Genomic DNA, 24,852 nt, shown 5'->3' with positions numbered 1-24,852 from the left:
TGTTGGCCTCATCTTTTTTTGTCATCCATCCATCCATCCATTACCCAACCCGCTATATCCTAAATACAGGGTCACGGGGGTCTGCTGGAGCCAATCAAGGAGCATTATTCTTTATAGCAGCTGCTTTATTATTCATGTGTTATGGCTGGTTTTCTACAGGTGCCCCGGCTTTCTGGTTCTTCTCAAAAATACAGGGTGAGTCAAAATTATGTTAACACTAATGGATTATTTTTATCTCAACAACACCTTTCCAGGTCCATGGATAGGTCGTGGTAGACCATTGCCATGGCCTCCACACTCCCCTGATTTGACACCCTGTGATTTCTGCTTATGGGGTATGGTGAAGGAGCACGTGTATAGCAGGAAAGTTTGTGATATCGATGACCTGAAGGACAGAATACGGACTGTGGTATCATCTATTCCCTGCGAAATGTGTGTCTGGGCTTTAAATTGTAGTGTTGCTCGTTGGTTTTTGTGTGTTGAACATGAAGGCAAACAGGTTGAGTCATTCTTGTAAATCATCTTGCATTTATGAAGTATGTTTTGTGAATAAATTGTTTCTGCCATTCAAATGTTAACATAATTTTCACTCACCCTGTATGTCTGTTAACTGGTAAATCTAGACTGACCAGTTTAAGTGATGGTTCATTTGTGTGAATGGATGGACTGTGGCATCCGATTAAGCATGCCTTGTACCTAATACTTCCAGAACAGAGTCCAGCTTCCTGTGATATCCTGTGTCACGACATGAAGCTGCGAGGCAGCTGAGCCTATTTAATTATGGCTAACTGGTGCGGTGAATTACATCGTGTATGTTGGTGAAACTGATGAAGGGCAAACGCTAACTGGCACTGGTGTTTAAAATGTAGGCTGAGAGGTGGAAGGGCGGAAAGGCAGTAAGCGTCATGAGAGAACACAGTGAGGAGGACAGAGTTCAAGTGGAGTATGGGACAGACTTGGATCCTGGAGCCGAGGGACCATCGTGACAGTGTGACTCTGGATGTGCTGAACCATTTCTTGAGGAGCAGTGAAGGCAATATGCAGAACCGGCTCTAACATTTTTGCTGTAAATGGCATCCTGCTATACCAATTGCTTTGACTGAAATCCTCACTGCCCGATCTGTACATAAAAACCTAGGGGTATGAGAAAAGAACCAGGAATGAAGAAGGTGAAATATGGAGGGTTTGTATACAAAAACATTGAATTTAGAATATGAGAATGTTGATGGAGGACATCTGATATTTTATAGTAACGTCTGCTAACAAGCCTGTCTCAGAAAAATGTGCAGTTAAGAGATGCCATTTCAGAAAAAGAAAAAACTAAGTTTTGCATTTGGATGTATTTATGCAATCATTTAGTGCATTTGAAGAGTTTCTAAGAAAACAAAACCACTGGAATTATTTAATCAAATTGTTTAAGCTAATATCACATACTGTAGCTCTCCATTTAAACCACCAGACTACCAGGTAAGCATACAATGATGGTGACAATTTAGATAAATTTTTAATTGCTCCATAAACATATATATTATATATAATAAATTGAAAAGCATAATATGGCCAAAAAAGTTTATAAAAGTGCAGCACAATGATTAGACTTAAATATTTACCCACAAGTCCTGTTTACCACTTCCTCATTAGCATATACAAATAATGCAGTGTATCCAATCAATGCATGACCTCAGAGAGTTCTTCCAGTGAGAGATGAACTATACAGGACACTTTTGGAGAATGATATTTGTCAAGTTTAAACAAGTTTTTAAGTAAGCCCATTTGGGAAATGATTACAGTTTGAATTCAGTCACCCTTCAACAATGTATTCAAGAGTGGCAGTCCTGATGTCGTTTTACAAATGGGGAAACATCGCTCTGCACTTAGCTGACCCACCACAACAACTGAGTAGATTTGAGAAACACTGGCTTGGAAAACTCACTCGCTAATCAAAGACAGCAACCTTCAACCCACAAGCGGCTTGACCATTGGTTTAAAAACACCTCCTTACATGGGCCCACATTGTTGACGCTGAGACTTCAAGAGTCTCTAGCAGTTAAAGTATGCCTACCAGTGTCCCACACGAGACGCATAGATCCTCAATTGCCATGACCTGTACACTTTTTTAACCGATGTATGGCCAATCTGACATATTGCCAAATGGCCAGTACCAATTGTTGTAAGTTGACTCCCAACTGTATTTTTCTTTCCTATACAAAAATACTTTTAATACCAAATAGACTTTCATTTGAATGCATTACATCTTTAAATTAAACATTGCAAAGAATGCTAAACATTTCAGAGATTTACAAAGTACCTCCATTTGGTTAACACAAATTCCCATATTATAATAACACTAGCAACTTGGCGCGCGCTACACTGCGCGTTGGACGACCACAGTTGAAGGACTCCCTGTTTAAACGCGGCTGCCAGTCGTGAACTGGGTCCTTCATCGCACCACATTTGATTTTTGCATGGGAAACAAAATTTCAAATCAAAACCCATGATTCACGAAGTGTGGAAAAGAGACTAATGAGAATCGTATACGTTGTGTAAAAGGTTGTAAGGAAGAGGAGGATGATACCGTTGAGGACGTCCTGTGCTTGTTAAGGGGGCATGTAGTGGTAGTTAATTCTGAAGAGCAAAGCGATGTAGGTCATTTGAGTGGTCTTCATTAACTTCGTCAGTGACATGTAGCACTGTGTCATCGCGTCCATCACCTTCATTGCACATAGTAATGTCTGTGGAGTCACAAAATCCCGTGGCATTCGAGTGGACAGAGTCAAGTACTTCTTGGTAAACAAGGTTCTGTGTTAAGTATTTATTAGTATCTTGTAGTAATTTCCCTTGTCTATTACGGTTGTTTTGCAATCGTAAGGACCTCTCGTCGGGTGTCTCATTGGCAGGCTTTTGCCTCTTTCTTTCGCGATCACGGCGTAATCTGTCTTCTCTCTCTGTAGGGGTTTCAGTTGCCTTTCGTTGTGTGGCAGAGACGCATCGTTGAGCTAATCTGTGTGAATGCTGAGTGTCTGTTTCTTGCGAGCAACTGTCACGCCTTTGCCTCTTTGCTTCGTGATCACGCTGTAATGTGCCCTTTTTCGCAGCAGCAGGTTTAGTTGCGTTTCATTTCGGCATTGTTCCATAAGGTCTCCTCCGTACAAGCGCACATGGGTAGCTGAAGACGGAAAGGCATAGTGGGCATAGTGAAACACACGAATTGGTGACCAGGGGAACCATCCGACTGAGACTCGGGGCTCGAAATACTCAAGTGCACATGTTATTTATAATTAAATTTTTTTTTTTTGTTATGAACTTCCCCAAAAGAGTTGATCCCTGTAAATACTTAATAGTATATCAACAATATAATCTGTTGTAGAACAGGCGTTAATTAGCGTCACACCTCATAACCTGCATACACCACGTGTTTGGCTGTAACGCCAGAAGCGTGGTGGACGCTGTAAGGGTAGGTTGTGGTTTCTGTTTCTTTCGTGATTTTTTTATTTCATTTTATTGATTACTAGCAAAATACCCGCGCTTCGCAGCGACGAAGTACTGTCTTAAAATTTTTATTAAGAAGAAAATTAAACCTTTTTAAACTGATAAAAAAAATATACCAATAATTATTTGTTAAGGATCTCTTTGTATACAACATTGTGAGTTCGGCAATATGACCAAGTTGTGCGTTGAGCTTACTCTTGAGCATGCAACGTACAGTTGGCCATGAGAACAGTAATCTTGTTTCAAATCTCACAGCTTGGATTGCTGCTGTCATAATTGGTTTGAGTTTCATGGTTTGTTTCAATTACGACAGTATTTGTAGGACTTGTGTTGAAGAGACATTCGGCATCTGTCAAGCGTTGTAATTATACAACCGGTTTCATCGATAACTTTACATCCAGCTTTTGAGAGTTTAAACATTCATAAACATCAAAGTGTCCACTACTGAAATCGTCACCTGTCAATCTAAGATGTTTAAGAGGCATTGGCGGTTGTCAAAAGGTGTAAAATATTTGGCCATTTCGGTACACTTGAAAGCGACAACCGAACAATTCACCGGCAGCCATTAACTCACATGCAGATGCATAGATGAAAGGCTTAAACATTTCACTCTTTTAGTGCTCCTGTGTAGAATAATTATCTCCTGTACCGTCATCAGTCCACACCTTGAACCTGTCCCAGTCATTCAATACATAAGACACAATGGTCCTCTGGATATCAAGAGTGAGTCTGATATGGCCATGCAATATGTAACAAAGAGAATGGAAAAGGTAGGTGCCATCTCCGGGCATGAAAACCACTCTGTAAGTGACAGTTCTTTGATCGATGGTGATCACCTTGATAGATATGTTAATGGGGGTGTACGGTTGGAATGATAAAGGAAATGGGTACCTGAACAATGTAAAGTAAGTCTAAAATACCTAAACAATAACTATAATCGTAATAAATGAACAATAAAACAGCGGAGAAGCTGTGGATTAAATAAAAAGGCTGTAGTTATCAGCAGGGAGACGTGAATCCTGTGGCGACGCAAGGAAGGGAATGTAGAGACTGGAGCGACGGACGGCCTTATATAGGCAAGCAGCCAACAACGTGGGAGGCGTTGGGATGGGGACCGCGACGCGGGTGTTGGACACATGTGGGGCCGGTATAATGGCCAGTACAGGCTCCGCCGCATGTGTTCATTTTACGCTCGGTGTCCTCGCAGCCTGCCTAGTGCAGGCGGTTTAAAGTGCGGCGCGCCTAAAGAGGAAGCCGGCATTTGATTGATTGAGTCAGAGATGGGGATCCCATAATGTAAGAGAAATGATTTTACTTACTGGTGAGTCAACCACGGTCGTGCTTGAGCTCAGCATAGCCGTTGGCTGTACCGGAGGGCTTATACGCGCGCGCGACCCGCAGGAGTTTGGTTTTAAATACATAGTTGCTCGGGGCGTGTCGCGGCGTGTGGCGTGATTGCGCTACCGTCTACCGGGATAGGTGCATGAGGTAGACATGTTGGCAGATTGGCTGGACAATCTTGCCGGTTATATTTAAAGAGTTACCGGCCAACAGGGGTCGTCAGTGGACCTAAGAGCGAGGTAGGAATAAGCACTGCTGAGCTATTTGTAGGAGCAGTTGTAATTTTGGCGGCTTTTGCATATATTCTTTTGTATATATTCTTTTTGTATATAGAGTTATATATCTCCTAGTAATTATTACGGCACCTCACAGGGTGACCAAGCTGCAAGCTATGGACGTATATATGTACGTAAGTAGGATTCAGTTAGCGTTGGAAACCTGCGTACCAAATTTCTTGAAGATGGGCCCATAAGTAACAAAGACCGTTGAAAAGTTCAATATGGCGGCCGGCAGTGGCGTCATACCACCGAAATAAGTACGTACATTGGTTTCGATTAGCGCAGGGAAGCCGCCTACCAAATTTCGTGAAGATGGGGCCATGAATAAGAAAGTTCAACATGGCAGACGTTGTTGACCATTATGACCGTAACGCATAGAATTTCGAAATGAAACCTGCTTAACTTTTGTAAGTAAGCTGTAAAGAATGAGCCTGCCAAATTTCAACCTTCTACCTGCACGGGAAGTTGGAGAATTAGTGATGAGTTAGTCAGTCAGTCAGCGAGGGCTTTGCCTTTTATTAGTATAGATTTAATAGGCAAAACGGAGAAGACGTTAATGTGACGCTCTGTCTATTTCTTTACTTTTGTTTTGAAAACATTTTCGGGAACAGGAAAAAAAAAGCAAAGGGGAAAGAATGGGGAGGGGTAGGCAGGAATTCTGAGAGGGGACGGACTGGGGCTTTTCTACGGGGCAGCTATACAGCCAAAAGGAACGCGGACCTGGACACTGACACGGACACCGCGCTGGGCTTTTATTATATAGATTATCCAAAAAGAGCAAAAGATATTTTGCTCACTGAAGCTTTTTTGTAGTTCAAGTTTCTTCTACTAGAAGTGAAAGAGTATTCTCTGTTTTATATACTCTGTTTTTGCACATTTTACACAATTTTGCCCATTAGACTAATCGCATTATTAGAGAAAGTGAACCTGAATGACACACAACACATTTTAAAAGCATCATTATTTTCTTAATTGAAGGAACAAAGTTATCCAGCACTACTGTCATCAATATGGCAAAGTAATTGTCTCATAGCTTTAACCTCCTTGTTCTTAACCCAGAGCATGACCTGGGCTCAAAATACTCTAGAAGTATGGTTATTCTCAAATTAGACCCAGGGTGACAAGTAAAGATCCAGTTTACATGACTATGCATTTTGCCATTTTAAGATAATTCATTAATATTTATGACAGGGGCAGTTTGTTCAATCAAAACACAACAGCATGTAAATAAGTCGTAAAGTTATATTAGATCAAACTGAAACTGAACCATTAACAGAAGAAAGCAACAGTGATGCTAATGTGAATGGGATATCAGACATTTCCATGCAGAGTGAAATTATTAGGTCTATGGTACTGTACTTTCAACACCACGGTATATATGCTGAATAAATTTGTTGACGTGATGCATCAGCATGGCAAAAGGGCTTGGCAACTGTGAAGAAGTGGAAGTGCAAGATAGACGTTAGCACTGTTCGCAATGCAGCAACTGTTGTTTGTATTTGAGGAAACGTGGAAGAGACTAAGGCTGTGGTAGCCTACAATAACACAAGGAGGACAACCACCATGTAGTTCAGGAACTGACATTTTACTCTTTTATCCTCAAACAACAGAAAAAAATATTATATGAGGTCAAAGAAACAAGCTTATTCTTTTACACATTATTGTTAACTGGTGAAAAAAATTCAACTTTTTCTGGAGGTAAGTAATAATCACATCCAATAGTTCAATATAGGTCTTTAACATTGCAGTTGAGAGATTTTAGCCCACTTTTCTTTGCAGTACAGTTTTAACTAAGATACATTGGTAGGTTTTTTGAGCAGGAATGGCTCATTTGAGGTCCTGCCAAAGCAGTGTCTCTATTGATTTCCACTCAGAACTTTGACTAAGCTACTCCAAAACATGAATTTTGTTTCAGATCAACTATGCTTCAGCTTCGGATCAAGCAGAGATGATTGGGCATTCTTCTTCAGAATATTTTAGTAAAGTGCACAATTCATGGTTTATTCAATAATGTCAAGTGTTACATCGCCGGAGGAAGGATACCACACCATCAAGCTCTCACTCCCAATATTTAATATTATTATTCTGATGTTCTTACTGGTGAACATTGTATTAGCTTTATGGGACCGTTGTCGACCCAAAAAGATCTAGTTTTGACTCAGCTGGCCATGGCACATTATTCCAAAAGGCTTGGGAATCAGTCAGGTATTTCTCTGCAAATGCGAAACAAGCACTCATGGTACTCTGGGATAGTGTCTTGCTATTCTCCAATGAATCTCATTCTTACTCGGTCTTTTATTGTGTAGACATTAACAAAAACCTCAGCCGAGGCTAGAGAGGCCTACAGCTCTTTGTATGCTGTTCTGGGATCATTTTAAGATATCTTTAGTAAATCATTGCTGTGTCCTTTGGGCAACATTGGCAGGCCAACATTTCCTTGGAAAATTTACCACTGTTCCAAATGTTCTCTCTTTGGAGATAACAGCTTTCATTAGGGTGCAGAGGAGACACCGAGAAAGGGTTACTCCTAACTTTCAATAGTTTATTTCCTAATTTCTTCCAGAATTTCCTTTGATGGGGCATAGAGTTCTTCTAGAAGCCTCATGGTGTCAACCTCACTCATCTCTGTTGGGTTAGCACATGATGGAATTTACTTTGAACTGGGCTGGTTCTGTTCAGTTAGCGGAGTCTAATGAGCAGTTAACTTTGTTCAGCCGTTTGTGTGAAAAGCTAAAAGGGACAGTTAAATTTTCACACAGGAAAAGGCACTGGATATTTTTATTGATTAGATATATGAATTAGTAATTTATAAATGGCGCTAAATGTTTACTTATAGGTCTCTTAATTTCAAATTACATTTTGTCTAAATATGTGAAGCCAATCTTTGTGACAAATAAAATAAAAAAAGATATCAGGAACAGGTAAATACTTTTTCATAGCCCTGTACAAGACTTTGTATTTTTAAGGACAAATTTATAAAATTTTTACCCTTGGGTCCAAAGTTATAATGTGCTATTTTTAACATCTGAAGCAATTAAATCCATGGCATTAAATAGAGACAACTGTCAATATTACAGTTCAGGGCAACCTGAAGACACTGATGATTAGACCCTCTTCCTTAAAGCTACTGGCGATGGTTTGAATTGCATTCCAGTTACTGTCTGTGCAAACTCTGTACATTCTGCCCCCACAATCTAGAATTAGCAGTTAACCTTACTTTGGACATCATTGGCGATTATGGCAGAAAACAGGCAAACTCCATAAAGATAAACGCTGAGCATGGAATTGGAATCGAGGATGTTGAATCTCTGAGACATTAGCAACGATCAAAATACCATGCCCATTTAAAGCATACTTTTATAGTTGTTGCTCATCATCACTGATCCACTTCAGAAAGGACACATGCTTTCAGTCTACAAAACGGTCAAGAGAGTTGAAACGTGGACAGGCATAAAAATCATAGCCACTAAAAGAAAGCAGAGTAAACTATCGTCTTGTATCGGAGACAGAAAAACTAACTGAAAAAAGTTCCATACATCTATAAAGGAAAAAATACAAGAAAATTACCATTATAATATGTAGTACATATTTTAGCTGAGTAAGTCTGAAATATTCTTTTAATATATAAACCAAGTTTTTGTACCAGTATAACATAAAATAATTATATTTAATCATGGTGTGTTGAACATATGCAAAGTAAAACAAAAGTTCTGAAAAACAGCTTGAAAAGGCTTTAATAAACCCAAATAAAAATACCTTTACATTTGAAATTAAACATCAAAATCATGCATATGCTTCATTATGAAATTAAATTTACAGTTTGTAAGTATAAATTAAAAAGCAATCTGGTAAAATTCAACTCTATACCCAGCACTGAAAGAGGTCCAAAAGTGAGAAGTCCATTATATTCACCTAAAAGATGTGCAGTCAAATCTGATAGCTGAAAAATTTAGTGCTTTCTTCTAATCTCTCTAAATAAGGAATCAGCTACTATAATCAGTTTTATTCATGCCGCAAACATGGAAATTATGTATTTGTTTAACTTTTGAATTCCTTCTTAACTGTTACTTAAAACACTGAGTAACAAGTGAGTGGCGTGCCTAATTCAATTAATGTATCAACTATAGGTTATTAAAGTCTTACCAATTCAATGGGCAAAGGTCTCCAAGTGCTGTAGAACTTATATAAACAGAAAGTATCCATACAAGATTAGAAGTTATATACAGTATATATACACTCAAACATTTTAATAAACAATATGCACATATACTGTATATGTTTGTAGTATATGTTAGTAACTTTGAAAATTCTGATGGCATAAAAGCATTATTCCCAAGCTTTTTTTCTAACACTCTACTTAAAGATTTTTCTTTTTACATAAATAATATATTGACTGAATTTAACCATTTTATCTATACAAGAAAAGTAAATTAAACAACTATTATAAAACAGCAAAACAATGATAAATTAGCAGGAATTTTATGTAAAAATTCAAGCATATCAGGATTCTTCACCTCTGCAGATCCAACATATCACTTTTATATAGATTTATTACACTTCACTTAAGCATATTTCTGCCTAAAGAGGTATAGTACCCCTGCAAGTAACCAGTAAAGATGTACTTGTCTCTGGAAGTGTATTTGCTACATGCAAAAACATTCATGGATCTGAAGTTGATAACGAGAGACTGTGCTTCTCAAGGATTTCAACTGTAGGTGTAAAAGCACTGCAAGAGAGAGAAAAAAAAAATGCATTCATTAGTAAATATCACACATGCAAGGGCAACTGACCAAAACTAATTTTGGAGAAGATTTAAAACTTTTATTTTTGGTGTATACAGTAATATTAAAGTGTGAGGTGGCAATGCTACTTATTCTGTCTCTGTGGAAGACATATGGCTTTCAGCATAAACAAATGAATAAGGAACAAAATAAAAGGGATCCCATCTGAAGTGTGTAGAGACCTGTCCAGGACTCCCAGAAACCTTTGACCTATAAAACCCCAGAAATTCATCATGGGACCTACAGGTAGCTTTTGCCACTGTTGATGTCAAAGTGCATGAGAATACCATTAGAAAGAGGCTGTACAAATTAAATCTACATGGAAGATATACCAGGAGAAAACCGTTGCTGTGCAGAAATAGAATTAGGGAAAGATCAAAGTTTACCCATGAACACCTAGGTAAAGACCATGACTTCTGAAACAGTGTGCTCTGAGACAGAAAGAAATGTTAGTGCATGGTACCAGAATAATTTTTGACAAAAACCAAATATAGCATTTGACTAGAAGAACCTGATACCAACTGTAAAGAATGAAGGTGAGAATGTTATGGTTTAGGGATACTTTGCTGCATCAGGGACTAGGCAGGTCATCCTCATATAATCCATTTTGAAATCTTCTTGGGTGTTTGAGGATAATGAGAGACCAAGTGTCAGAGGATTTAAGCTCAAATGAAGGCTTCATACCTGCAAGCTTCAAACATTGCAACATGACAATGACCCTAAACATGCAAGTAAATCCATGAAGGATGGAACAAAAAGAAAGAAATTAAAAGTTCTGGAATGGCCAAATCAAAGCCCAGATTTGAAACCCATTTAGATGTTGTATTGAGATTTGAAATGGGATGTGCATCCAAGGTGTTTTTTAAGCACTGCACAGCTAGAAAAATTTTGCGTGGAAGAGTGGGAAGAACTTTTCCCAGTCGATGTCACAGTTACAGGAAACAGCTACATGAGGTTGCTTCTACCAAAGGGGGCAATATCAGATATTACAGCCAAAGATGTACTTTCTTTTTCCACTGAAGGAAATTATATTTCTGCTTATTTTCCATTGAATAATATATTGTAAATCCAAATTTTCATTATTATTCTTTTTTTTTATAAAATTACATCACCTTTTTCTATAGATACAGTTTAAATGAAGATCAAATCTTGGTATGTAGATGTATTTAAAAAAAAAAAAAATTTAATGGGGTGTACTTACTTTTCACATGACTACTTTGTGTATGTGATCCACATACCTTGTTTTGCCCAACCAGAAACACACACACACACACACGATACATGCCATACACTCTGCTTTTACTTTAGTGAAGTCCAATGCCACTTACTTTTCAAAAATGTATCTAACTGCACTTCTCTTCACCTGCCTTAACCAACAAGTATCGAGCAGACACTTTGAATTGTGCTCACAGAACTCTCACAGAAAGAAGCTGATTAGCAGCTTACCCTGCTTACATACAGTAGTTACTGCAGGGATACAGTTATACAATTAATTAATACACATTGAAATCAAAAACCTGCACTGTTGCTTTTAACTTTGTTCTTGGCACTTTCATAAGATGCATAACAGTCAATGAATATTTTTATGAATCCAAAACGGTTATATTTTGGAAATCCATCGTGCTGCTCGAAAACATTAAGCACTGTGGATGTGACAGTGGGTTATGTAGGCGATGACGGCTTGAGTTTGTTGCTAGTCAGGTTGAATCTAGCAAGAAAAAATAAGCAAAACTTCTGTGGGACTAACAAAACATACATCAGGGTAACACAACCACCATTTTACTGCTTTCCACCACACACAGAGATGTGGCACCCTTCACCAATTATGAAGTAAGGTACTGATCACATGCCATTGCTACCTATGTCCTTGCTTGTGGCAGACACAAGCCAAGTGGCCTTTGATGAAGTGACATTGGTTGATCTTCAGCAATAAGCGACAACTTCATTGGAACTAATTATAGCCAAATTCACATGCAAGTACAAGGCAGACAAAAGAGTAATATTCTCAAATGAAACATTCCTAGAAAAGATGGCTAATGGGCATAGGGCATTATCACCTAGTAGAGCTGATCACCTCTGATGTTTCATGAAGTTGAAGACAGGACCATAATGGTAGCCTTTACTGGTCTCCATTACAGGATAAGTGGCACATTCCAATACACCAACTACAGCCCACTACACCTCCTCCATGAAGCACCACCTAACTAATGGACCAGATGCAAAATGCTTGGTCTGAAAGCTTTATAGGATACTATGCAGCACCTGTACTGACTCTATACCAAGACACAAAGGAACTTCATGTGACGATGCGGGTTCAGCTCCATGCTCCTAGCGGCTGTTCGGGAGCCCTTGAATCCTACAACATCGGTAATGTCTACGAGATGAGCTGACAAAAGGGGACAAATCTCTCATGAAGCCAGGGGATATTTCCAAAAGTGAAAAAGTGCTTTTATTTAAAACAATTAAAAACAAAAAGTACAGTGCAACAAGTTCCAATAAATAAATCCATAAAAGTTCCAGTGGGGCTAAAAACCATCAATAAATACAGTGGGTACGGAAAGTATTCAGACCCCCTTCAATTTTTCACTCTTTGTTATATTGCAGCCATTTGCTAAAATCATTTAAATAAATTTTTTCCCTCATTAATGTACACACAGCACCCCATACTGACAGACAAAAAATAATAATTTTTGAAATTGTTGCAGATGTATTAAAAAAGAAAAACTGAAATATCACATGGTCCTAAGTATTCAGACCCTTTGCTCAGTATTTAGTAGAAGCACCATTTTGAGCTAATACAGCTATGAGTCTTCTTGGGAAAGATGCAACAAGTTTTTCACACCTGGATTTGGGGATCCTCTTCAGTTCTGTCAGATTGGATGGTAAACGTTGGTGGACAGCCATTTTTAGGTCTCTCCAGAGATGCTCAATTGGGTTTAAGTCAGGGCTCTGGCTGGGCCATTCAAGAACAGTCACAGAGTTGTTGTGAAGCCACTCCTTTGTTATTTTAGCTGTGTGCTTAGAGTCATTGTCTTGTTGGAAGGTAAACCTTCGGTCCAATCTGAGGTCCTCAGCACTTTTGTCCAGGATATCCCTGTACTTGGCCGCATTCATCTTTCCCTCGATTGCAACCAGTCGTCCTGTTCCTGCAGCATGATGCTGCCACCGCCATGCTTCACTGTGGGGACTGTATTGGACAAGCGATGAGCAGTGCCTGGTTGTCTCCACACATACCGCTTAGAATTAAGGCCAAAAAGTTCTATCTTGGTCTCATCAGACCAGAGAATCTTATTTCTCACCATCTCAGAGTCCTTCAAGTGTCTTTTAGCAAACTCCAAGATAGAACTATTTCAGTTTTTCTTTTTTAATAAATCTGCAACAATTTCAAAAATTCTTTTTTTTGTCTGTCAATATGGGGTGCTGTGTGTACATTAATGAGGGAAAAAATTAATTTAAATGATTTTAGCAAATGGCTGCAATATAACAAAGAGTGAAAAATTGAAGGGGGTCTGAATACTTTCTGTACCCACTGTAAATCCTTTATAATCAGAGGTTAATACGCAGTCTCTCTCACTCATTACTCTCTGGCCCATCTCCGTCTTTCTTTCCCCCTGGCTCACCCATTGCTCTCTCAGCCGGCGGAGCCCCAAAAGCCACGAGTTCCTTCAGTCAACCTCCGTCTTGGCCTCCTAAAGGACGTCACTGCCAGACCGTTGAGGTTGGCTCTCCTCTCTTTATCTTTCGCGCACCTGAAGTCGCTCCTCAGATCCCTCGGGAGGACATCTCTCTGCTCACCCCATTTGCTAATTGTCAGTGGGACGAACTAGCCCCAAGAGCGCCTACATCTAATGCTCCTTCGCGGGGCCCAAGCTCGTTCTGTCTCTCTCTTTTCAGGTGGCCAGATCATACAGCCTAGACTGCCATTGCTGTCCTTTAACCTCCTTCTCCTCCATATATCTTTCTACCTCCTTCCATTTCTCTCCCACGATTTATATCTCTCTCGTCTCCATCCATCTATATATACCCACACCCAGCTGCCTCTGTGGGTGCAGCGTCTTAATTACACAACATAGGAAGCCAATGAGGCAAACAAGAATGACCGCACCCACACGTGCAGCTGTGACTCACTCCAATTACCTCATTAACTCCCCGCTTTCGTGCAATCGCGCCCACAGAGAACGACACGGCTATAAGGATTTAAAAACCCGACCCTTTTTTTCGGAAGCCGCAGACCCGCTATAACACACTTGACTCTTGATATTTAAACAATCATAGCAACACCAAGAGAGATGTGGTAAATGACACCTGGTGTGGCGGAAGTGCCGCATGGACACCCGAAAGCACTCAGTGTGTCCCTGGTATTCCTTCCAGCAGCACTTCCAGGTGTGGAAGAAGTGCCAACAGCCAGGGCTCCTCAATCCTCCGGGCGCCGTCTTGTGGTGGCCACGGGCCTCAATTGGGTTTAGCTTCCATGCTTGGTACCAGTGGCGCCATACAGACCAGGGTGGCTGCCCTCTAGAGGCCCAGGGAAGGCATAATCCCTCTCCCGGTCCATCCAGGCATCCCGGCTGGGCATAAGCCCCCAGCCGATCGCAACACAGCTTTTAATATACAGTATGCTATTCTGCATGAAGCTTCCTTCACAAAAAAAAAAGGTACAGGAACATTTTCCTCAGTTGGTACCAATGAATCACATTTATGGAATTTAGAATATTTAGATTTGTAAGCTTTTCTTTGGGTAAGAGCACCAAATTAATTTTAAGCAAGTTTCTTACTATATTTGTGACAAAGAGAACAGATTTTATTCTAGCTTGTAACTGCTTCAAATCTTTTCTCATTTAAGTTATAGACACACTGCTGCCTAAACATCCTGTGACTTGGGATAATTCAAGTCTAACAAAGATTTCACAATGGCTTTTATTCCTACTTCCAACAGGCATTAGTCTCATATTTTTAAGTGCCTTGTGCCATTTATTGTTTTTTTATTCAGGCACACTTCATAAAGCATATAATGTGTTCTACAATAACTGTTTTTCACTACAAACAAAATCAGTGCACAAACATGTAAAGTGGGAATAATTTCTGATGCTTAAAAGCTACTGAAACTAGCATCAACAAAATTTCTATTTACTATACACTGCATGAATATTTGTACTTTATACAAGGAAAATACATAAACAAACAGAAAGGCATCTCCTTGGAGCAACAAATGTTAATGTTTCATAAAATGCTGTTCTACTGAACTAAAGCAGATGGAGGATTGTATTTTAGGTGTAAATAACACATTAAGAACAAATTGTACTGTATTATACTGTTCACTACAGATTATACATATTTTTAGAGTACATTGTGGTAAATTTTTTGGTTTAAAAAAAAAAAAAAAACACAACACCTACCATCCAGGTCTTATGATGCTGTATTTCCCAGGTGTAGCTAAATCTATCACCGTTGAACCTAAACGACACAAGGGGCTCATTCTGTCACCAATTGGTCCACCGTCAATAACAACGGCTAGCTGAGGCCAGAGGTTACAAAATTCCTTTAAAACAAACCAAAGAAAATTAAAAAACATGTTATAGTACCTTATTTGGTTTCTTAAATTACATAACTACACAAAATTACAAACACCTACTTTTACCCACACAAAAAGATTTTTATGCAAGAACGACAGTGTATTGACTACTGCTGCCTTATGGACCTAGCATCCTTGGTTTGAATTCTGTGCACAGATGTTGTCCCCTAATCTGCATGGATGTTTCTCTTAGTACTGTACTATTCCTTCTGCATCTCCAAAGACAAATTGATTAAGTTTACAGACAATTCTGAATTGGAGCCTGTGTGTGTATGAGTGCATATGCGAGTGGAGCTGGTAATACCACTAGACAGGACACCAGTCCGTTTCCTGCCTTAAACCCAGTTCTGCTGGCATAAACTCTAGCATACTGCAATCCTAAATTGGTCTCAGCAGATTGTACAACGAGATAATAAAATGATGTGCAAGAATGATATGCACAGATTGAGTAAATTCTTAAGATAGACTGAATTCACAATTCAGGATTAATAGAATGTTTGGTTAATATTATTTTGTTTAATATTCTGAGAAAAAAACAATTGTTAATGTCAAACCTACTATGATGCTTATACTGTATACCAAACAATTAGTAAATGGAGAAAACCACACCGACATCTCACGCATCAATCCTTCTTTTACACGGATTTTTACAATACAGGACTGCAGGAAGCCAGAGCTAAATTGGGTAGCACAGAATACAAGGCATTTTCAATGAAAAAAAGTAAAATGTATTAATAAATTAAGCCTAGTACAACAAAATACAGCACAGCTTAATACAGTAAATACTACACATACAACAAAACATCACAACATAAAAAGACAACAATTAGCAAAAATGTTATCAAGTAAACAACCATGAAAACTACTTCAGAATAAATGTGTTGTTATGGGAGAAAAACTACAATTTGTCAGTTGTACAGTGTTCTCCCCCAAGTGAATCTGCTCTTTTTTTTCAGTTTGTTTTCTGTGGGGAGAAGATTGCCTCTGCAAATGATCAATAAAAACAGAGTCTCTGCTTTGAAATACAGATAACATCTGAAAATTATGCATGTAAGAAGTACTAAAATATTTTAAAATGTTTTCTACATATCACATATCACTGACTTATACACTACACTATAATGATACGAGCATCCAGAGCAGACATTTGACTTTCTGCATGCATGTTTTCAACCAGACGTGGCCCTTGCTGTTCAGGCACAAAATGTCAATAGCTAGCCATTCATTATTTTCCATTAAGACAATGATGGAGGCTATTCTTCTAGAATCTGGCATACTTATGGAACTAGAATGATGCAATCCATACCACTAATGAAATTAAGTTGATAGCACAATTTTACACAGGCAGGTAGCTGACTGCTGGAAACAAAGTTACATCCCTGTCCAAGTATGCATTAATTACTAATTCTGTTGCTATGGTGTATGCAAAATACAGCTTTGAAATGCATGTCCACAAAAGCATTATTCTTGAATGTGAGAAAACATAGAATGTACACCTTTCCTTCTGGCTGCCACTGTTCCATAATGTTAATGAAATTCACAATGCTCATCCCTGAACCAACTTGGCAGGTGTATAAGTCCACTGCAGGTCCCACTCACATATATATTCACACCTTCACTCAAACAAGCCAACTTGAAATGGTCAGTTAACCTTCCTTGCTTGTCTTTGAAGATGTAGGATGAAAACCCAATATCTGAAGGAAAACCTCTGCACACACAAGCAAACTGCGTGAAATTTACAGAAGGATCAAGAAAAAAATTCAAACCCAAGACACTGGACGCAAGAGGCAGATGCATTATCAACAGTGGCACAATGCGTCCTGCTCAAATTATATTACTTTTAAATATGTTTTTCCAGAAACCCCATTGTTCCCATATCTGCTTTTGATTATGTAGATGGAAATAAAGAAAACTGCAGCCAAAAAACTAATATATGAATGGCTGAATTTCTAAACCACTATATACTTGAAGTTATCTTAAAACACTTAACAGATTAGAAAGAGCACCAACAAGCTTGGAAATTAAAATATGAGGTTAGGGAATTAAAACTAACAAATATAACCAGGAACAATCTATAAATATTATCTAAGGGCTAACAAATCACTGGATAAAAGCCACCAGATAAACACACAAATGTTTAAAAAGTTATATACAGTAAAGTAAAATAAACTGCATTTATTACTGCATTTCACTACAGATGTAGCAAGGGTGTCAGCAAGAAGGGTGCTTGGCGTGACATCTGGACAAAGGAATGAGGAAAAGGAAACCTGGTAGTGGAATGGGGAGGTACAGGAGAGTATACAGAAGAAGAGGATGGCAAAGAAGAAGTGGGATAGTCAGAGAGATGCAGAAAGTAGACAGGAGTACAAGGAGATAAGACACAAGGTGAAGAGAGAGGTGGCGAAGGCTAAAGAAAAGGCGTATGATGAGTTGTATGAGAGGTTGGACACTAAGGAGGGAAAAAAGGACCTGTACCGATTGGCTAGACAGAGGGACTGAGCTGGGAAAGATGTGCAGCTGGTTAGGGTAATAAAGGATAAAGATGGCAACGTACTCACAAGCGAGGAAAGTGTGTTGAGCAGATGGAAAGAGTACTTTCAGAGGCTGATGAATGAAGAGAACGAGAGAGAGAAGAGGTTGGATGATGTGGAGATAGTGAATCAGGAAGTGCAACGGATTAGCAAGGAGGAAGTAAGGACAGCTATGAAGAGGATCAAAAATGGAAAGGCTGTTGGTCCAGATGACATACCTGTGGAAGCATGGAGGTGTTTAGTAGAGACAGCAGTGGAGTTTTTAAACCAGATTGTTCAATGGAATCTTGTAAAGTGAGAGAATGCCTGAGGAGTGGAGAAGAAATGTACTGGTGCCGATATTTAAGAATAAGGGGGATGTGCAGGACTATAGTAACTACAGGTGAATAAAATTGATGAGCCACAGCATGAAGTTATGGGAAAGAGTAGTGGAAGCTAGGTTAAGAAGTGAGGTGATGATTTGTGAGCAGCAGTACGGTTTCATGCCAAGAAAGAGCACCACAGATGCAATGTTTGCTCTGAGGATGTTGATGGAGAAGTTTAGAGAAGGCCAGAAGGAGTTGCATTGCATCTTTGTGGACCTGAAGAAAGCATATGACAGGGTACATCGAGAGGAGTTGTGGTATTATATGAGGAAGTCAGGAGTAGCAGAAGTATGTAAGAGTTGTACAGGATATGTATGAGGAAAGTGTGACCGTGGTGAGGTCTGCAGTAGGAGTGATGAATGCTTTCAAGGTGGAGGTGGGAGGTAGGATTACATCACGGATTGGCTCTGAGCCCTTTCTTATTTGCAATGGTGATGGACAGGTTGACAGATGAGATTAGACAGAACTATGATGTTTGCTGATGACATTGTGTTCTGTAGTGATAGTAGAGAGCACGTTGAGGAGACCCTGGAGAGGTGGAGATATGCTCTAGAGAGGAGAGGGATGCAGGTCAGTAGGAATAAAACAGAATACATGTGTGTAAATGAGAGGGAGGTTAATGGAATGGTGGGGATGCAAGGAGTAGAGCTGGCAAAGGTGGATAAGTTCAAGTACTTGGGACCAACAGTACAGAGTAATGGGGATTGTGGGAGAGAGGGGAAAAGTGCAGGCAGGGTGGAGTGGGTGGAGAAGAGTGTCAGGAGTAACTTGTGATAGTATCAGCAAGGGTGAAAGGGAAGGTCTACAAGACAGTAGTGAGACCAGCTATGTTACATGGGTAGGAGATGATGGGACTGACCAGAAAGAAGGAGACAGAGCTGGAGGTGGCAGAGTTAAAGATTCTAAGATTTGCATTGGGTGTGACAAGGATGGATAGGATTAGAAAGGAGTACATTAGAGGGTCAGCTCAAGTTGGACGGTTGGGAGACAAAGTCAGAGAGGCAAGATTGCATTGATTTGGACATGTGCAGAGGAGAGATGCCGAGTATATTGGGAGAAGGATGGTAAGGATAGAGCTGCCAGGGAAGAGGAAGGCCTAAGAGAAGGTTTGTGGATGTGGTGAGAGAGGACATGTAGGTGATGGGTGTAAGAGAGCAAGATGCAGAGGACAGATAGATATGGAAGAAGATGATCCACTGTGGCCACACCGAACGGAAGCAGCCGAAAGAAGAAGAAGAAAATAAACTGCATTTTCAGAGCAGTAAAAATTCATGTGTATTTTTAATTATGCTATCAAAAAGCCAGTTTAAGTCTAACACCCTCAGAATCCTATAAGTTTAAAACTAACTGATTTAAACTTTAAAGGACTAATACCATCATTTGCTAATTAAAAACAAACTCTGACGATACTGCATCTAGCCTCGAACAGCATTTAACAACTAACAGAAGAAGCCTTTTCTTTTTTTAACTCATGTAACCATTTTCTGGACATGCCTCTCCTCTTTCACCTATAAAGCTCAACTTCCAATGATGCATTCTTCATAGAAACAACTGTGATCTGCTGAAACACATCAGCATACTGCACCCATATCTGAAACATGTCTCCATATTAAGCAGCCTTCAGTACTTATAAATAAGCTGCTTTAAAAAAAAACAAAAACTCAACAATAGTAGTCATTTAAACACATCCATAACTTTGTGATAAACAAAGGCTCTAAAGATAAACTGGGTCATGAACAAAATTGGGGCTTGGCGCACATAGCGACTGAATGTTGTGCTGCTTCCATCCCCTCTGTTTACTGTGGTTAAACAATCTAGTATGATATACAGTATGCCCACCTCTTATTATTATGATCATTACTTCATACAGATAGTACCATAGCGGGTTACTTTAATGTTCTGTATGGGTAAAACAGTACATTTGAAAATGTGTTTTGTTTTGTTTTTTTAAATTGTTCTGTTCCCCAATGACAATAAAATGTATTTTGTTAAGTTTGAAGACCTTCTCATAAGAGAAAAATCAAAAATTAAAATTTAGATAAACACCAGGATATATACCACCATCTACCAGTTAGATGGTTCTTTTTCCCAGTATTGCAACCCAAAACTTAATAGTGTGTCACTACAATACAAGTAACAAGATATGTTTATTAAGTAGCCACAAACTTACATCCACTGTGAGTGTACTAGACTGAGAACTGAGGTTTGCACTTGTTAGAGCCAATGGTTCTTCACATTTCTGCGCCAACATCTGCATAAAAGCATGATCTGGAATGCGTACTCCCACAAGCTGAGAAGGAACAAAAGGTTTAAATGTACAAATATATTTAAGTATATGAAAACAAAGCTTTCCTCCAAAACAAATTCTAAAACTAGCCATTCTATGGATGAAAAAACACATCTACAAGGGTTATTTTTTGTGCAATATTTTAAGAATATGTAACCACGATATTTTTCCCTCAAGTCCCAGCAGTCACACTTAGCAGTGAAAAAGATATATGAACCAGCATCAAAAGGTCAGTCAAATAATCTAAACAGGATAATAAATCAAACAAAACAAGGGGGAAAAAAAGTGTCACAAACTGAATGCAATAATCTCAACAATCATTTCTAGTAGAGTAAAGTAATGTTTGTAAATATCTTACAGGAGTGAAGGGATTTAGGTCTGGATTCAATGTTGCAGATCTTTCAAAGACTAAGGTTACAGGTCCAGGCAGAAGGTCTCTTAATAATTGGTCAGAAACAGTCACTTTACAGTACCTTAAACCACAAAAGATTAGGATTTTAAACTCAGTATTCTTTGACACAAATATTATTTTAAGACTTTAGACATCAGCACATTGCCAGGACAGTAATTTATGCTTAAATGAAATTAACTCAAGAAGATCATGCTCTTCAAATAATGATCCTTCATGTCAAAAACTTAAGCATTTGAATTTAAGGATGCTCATTTTAGTATAGTGTTCACTGTCTTTAGTATCTAGTGGTGTCACGTTGAGCAATCAATGTTTTGATCTGGTAATCATTCCAGATATTAAAAAAACTGGCGTTATCAGCAATGAATGACTCAAAGTAAGAACTGTGTCACTTTTTTTAAAAATCACATTAACATGTGAAATATATGATGCACTGTTCTGAGCACCTAGTGAAAGGAATGAATATTTGGGGAAAAAGAAGGTAGGCTTCTGTGGAAAATCAAAATTTTCAATTTGCTACTTATGCTATGTTATGTTATCTATTTTAATACTCTTTCGGAATACTACTAAGCCTCATTAAAAACATAATTTATTAAAAGGCCCAAATCATATATGCCCTTTTCCACACAAGTATTGTGTGCTGCCTTTGCATTCAATAGTGTTTTTTGTAGTTTGCCTAAAGCTTGGGTTTTTGTTTTTGACTGCTGCGTTTTTTGTGGAGTGCACCAAGTTCATCAATGGAAGCATGTCATTTGAAAAGAAACTAATAAACAGTAAAATCAAAGGAATGGTTATGAACAGTTGGTTAATTTTATATGATGATGCACAACATGTAAATGGTTACAACTATAGATTCTTAATGGTTTACAGTGTGAAACCACTGTGGTTTTAAGATATTCTGGTTTAAATGTTAAATACTGTATTTATTTGGTTCCTGGATCCACTTGATGCAGATCAGGCTCAAGGGGATGCAAAGCCTATCACAAAAGACTTGTCCAGCAGTCTGTACCCGGGCACACTACTTCATACAAGAGCCCTCTAGAATCCCCAATTAACATAAATGTTAAAGTGAAACAATATATAAATATGTAAGGACTGGATAACATATTCTGCTGTTAAAAATTGATTTACTTAAATCTTACTTGTATATGTGCTGGATGGAACCCACACAGATTGCTAAAGGTTTGCTTTCAGTTCTTCCTTTAATTTCATAAATCTTTTTGATGGCTTCTGTGTTTTGGGCGAGGCAAGCAATCCCATAAATCGTATCCGTTGGTAGCCCAACCACATCTCCTTGCTTTAAAAAGTGAACAGCAGTGTGCAGCACTTCCATCCATTCTAAAAGAAAAGCATTTCATGTTAAATGTACTTCTCATAACAGAGAGCTACAAAGTGTTTAATTAAAGTTAAGAATAAATGTTTGATTGCATTTTAATTCAGGGAAACAATTCACAAACATTTTCAGAACACTTGAAAAGTTGTGAGAACAGGCCATTCAAGCCAACCGAATCTTGATTGTCCAAAATAACATTAAAGTCGTAATAAAAACTCCCACAATTTCAACTGTCTTCTACTTTACTTGGTAATAATGTATTCCATGTGTCCATGGTTCTTTGTGTGAAGAAACAATTTCTAACATTTGTTTGAAATCTGCCTTTAACAAGTTTTCATTTCTATTGCAAAGTAACAACTGGGACCCTTTGTACTAACCCCTTTCATAATTTTAAACACTTCAATCACATCCCTTCTTAATCACCATCTGCTTAAACATAACTTCTTCAATCTTTCCCCATATCTCATACCTTAGAACCAGAATCAGCCTAGTCACTCTTCTCTGGACTTCCTCCAGCACTGCTACTGTAGGCCTTTTTTGTAATACTGACACCAAAAACTGAACACAGTAGTCCAGGTGAGGCCTCACTAGTGCATTATATAACTTAGGCATAACCTCCCTTGGCTTGTACTTGACAACTCGTGATATATTAACAAACACCCGAAACTTTCTTCATCACTTACGTACGCTATCTGGACGTAGACAGTGTCCCAGTCCAGTACAATTTTTAAGTTCTACTCAATTGGAGTACTTTCAAGTTTCAGACTTCCCATTGTGTATTCAATTTAAAATTTTACTTACTACATGCAATACTCTACTGCATTTACTTACATTGCGATTCATCTGCACCAGACATATCAAGTCCTCATGCCTCTGCAGCTATTTAAACGATTCTATATTATCTGCCCTCCCATGTAGTTTGATATCATCTACAAACATCGCCAGCTTGCGTGTCCATTTCTTCAATTGCTACACAGTAAAGGGCAGGGCATTTTTAAATCATTACACTAAGCAGTATTGGGTGAGCTGGGAACACTTGCTTTTAGTATGATGCAGATATCACACACACACACATTACAACTTTGTAATTTTTCTGAAGACCAGAATTCAGTTTACAGGCTTTTTCGATTTTTGCCTAAAACATCTTAACATGAAAGCAAAAAAATACGTCCTTAAAGTGAGTTAAAGGATATTTGCCAAACAATTTGGCACTATAAAACTGACATCAAAAAATCATCCTTAGCATCAACACCAGCAGGCACCAACGTTTTAACACAACATGACTTCACATTACCTCGTGTACTTGTAAGCAGTCATATACACTATAACACCCATCGTTAACGGAGTAAACCAGCATCTATGACACACATTAACAAGACTTCAGTCATCGTAATAAAAGGATACCGGTAATGCGTCTCAAGTTGATACAAGTTGGCTTACCTTGAGCGGCGTCACGCACTCGCGACAGTCTCAACACTTTATCCCTAATTTCCTTAAACACTGCCGTTTTAACACCTGGACACACCTGAACCTCTGGACGCATAGCGCCAGCCAATTGATGGGCCAACCTGATTAAAACTGGCATAAGGTACTCATTCAAAAGAACGTGTTCACAACATCATGGCTGTATGATGTAACTCCGGTAGTCAGAGCCGCGACTTGTGGAGTCACGTGCTATACACAAACGCTTTGATTGGAGGAGCCGAAGCGCGTGCAGTAGTAGAGGTCTCACTTCCGGGCGTCTATGTAAGGGATCGTATGTATTGGCATAGTTTATCAAGTTTACGAAGACGACTCGTAATAGTTCGACACCACAATTGGAATAAAAGAACATTGCAGTATACTTGTTACTTAAAATTAGTATTTTCTATGCATGTATCGATTTTCTATATAAAGCCTAAAGAATGCACTAGAGAGGAAAGTGGTTTATTCTCCTGTAAACTACAACATATCTTTGTTGACTGCCTTTACAACGCCGTGACTCAATCAGTTATTCTCCCCACCCGTTCGTTTTTCGTAAACGGGCTTTAAACCATAGACATATATAGACAGACGCCGCATTCACTGTGTTGCCCAGTCGACACGATACGTCAGCGAATCCGCCATATTGTGAGTGGCAAAAGTGCCATTTAAACTTTTACAGGTAGACGTGGAAACCGGGTTTTCTGATGAAAAAACACTAACGTTTAAAACAGTATCGTCTACATACAACTGATTTTGGCGAATTGTTTAAATGCAATTATTTATATACATTTATACACTAATAATAGCAATTATTAAATGATAATAATTATTATTATATATAAATAATTCCTCCCATATAAGTAACATTTCTCGGACTGCCTTCTTTCATCTCACACAGTACTGAAGTATTGGTTAATGCCCGAGTCACCTCACGTATAGATTATTGTAATGCTATTCTATCTGGCAACCCACAAAAACGTATCCATCGCTTACAACTCCTTC

At 38.7% G+C, this 24,852-nt stretch overlaps 1 protein-coding gene across 1 annotated transcript; it reads right to left on the bottom strand.

The window, feature by feature from the left end:
* Window positions 1–8,816: 8,816 nt before the first annotated feature.
* On the bottom strand, window positions 8,817–24,059 carry yrdc (yrdC N(6)-threonylcarbamoyltransferase domain containing). Its single transcript, XM_039740340.1, has 6 exons — window positions 23,827–24,059; window positions 22,196–22,391; window positions 21,003–21,117; window positions 20,528–20,647; window positions 15,286–15,428; window positions 8,817–9,834 (listed from the first exon to the last, which is right to left on the bottom strand). The coding sequence occupies exons 1-6, from the start codon at window positions 23,969–23,971 to the stop codon at window positions 9,768–9,770; spliced, it is 786 nt and encodes a 261-aa protein (XP_039596274.1). The 5' UTR covers window positions 23,972–24,059; the 3' UTR covers window positions 8,817–9,767.
* Window positions 24,060–24,852: the final 793 nt, after the last annotated feature.

The sequence above is a fragment of the Polypterus senegalus genome, chromosome 17 (genome assembly GCF_016835505.1).
Source record: "Polypterus senegalus isolate Bchr_013 chromosome 17, ASM1683550v1, whole genome shotgun sequence".
Lineage (NCBI taxonomy): Eukaryota > Metazoa > Chordata > Cladistia > Polypteriformes > Polypteridae > Polypterus > Polypterus senegalus.
Note: the sequence above shows the minus strand (reverse complement) of the source record. Positions and strands in the feature narration are given on the sequence as shown.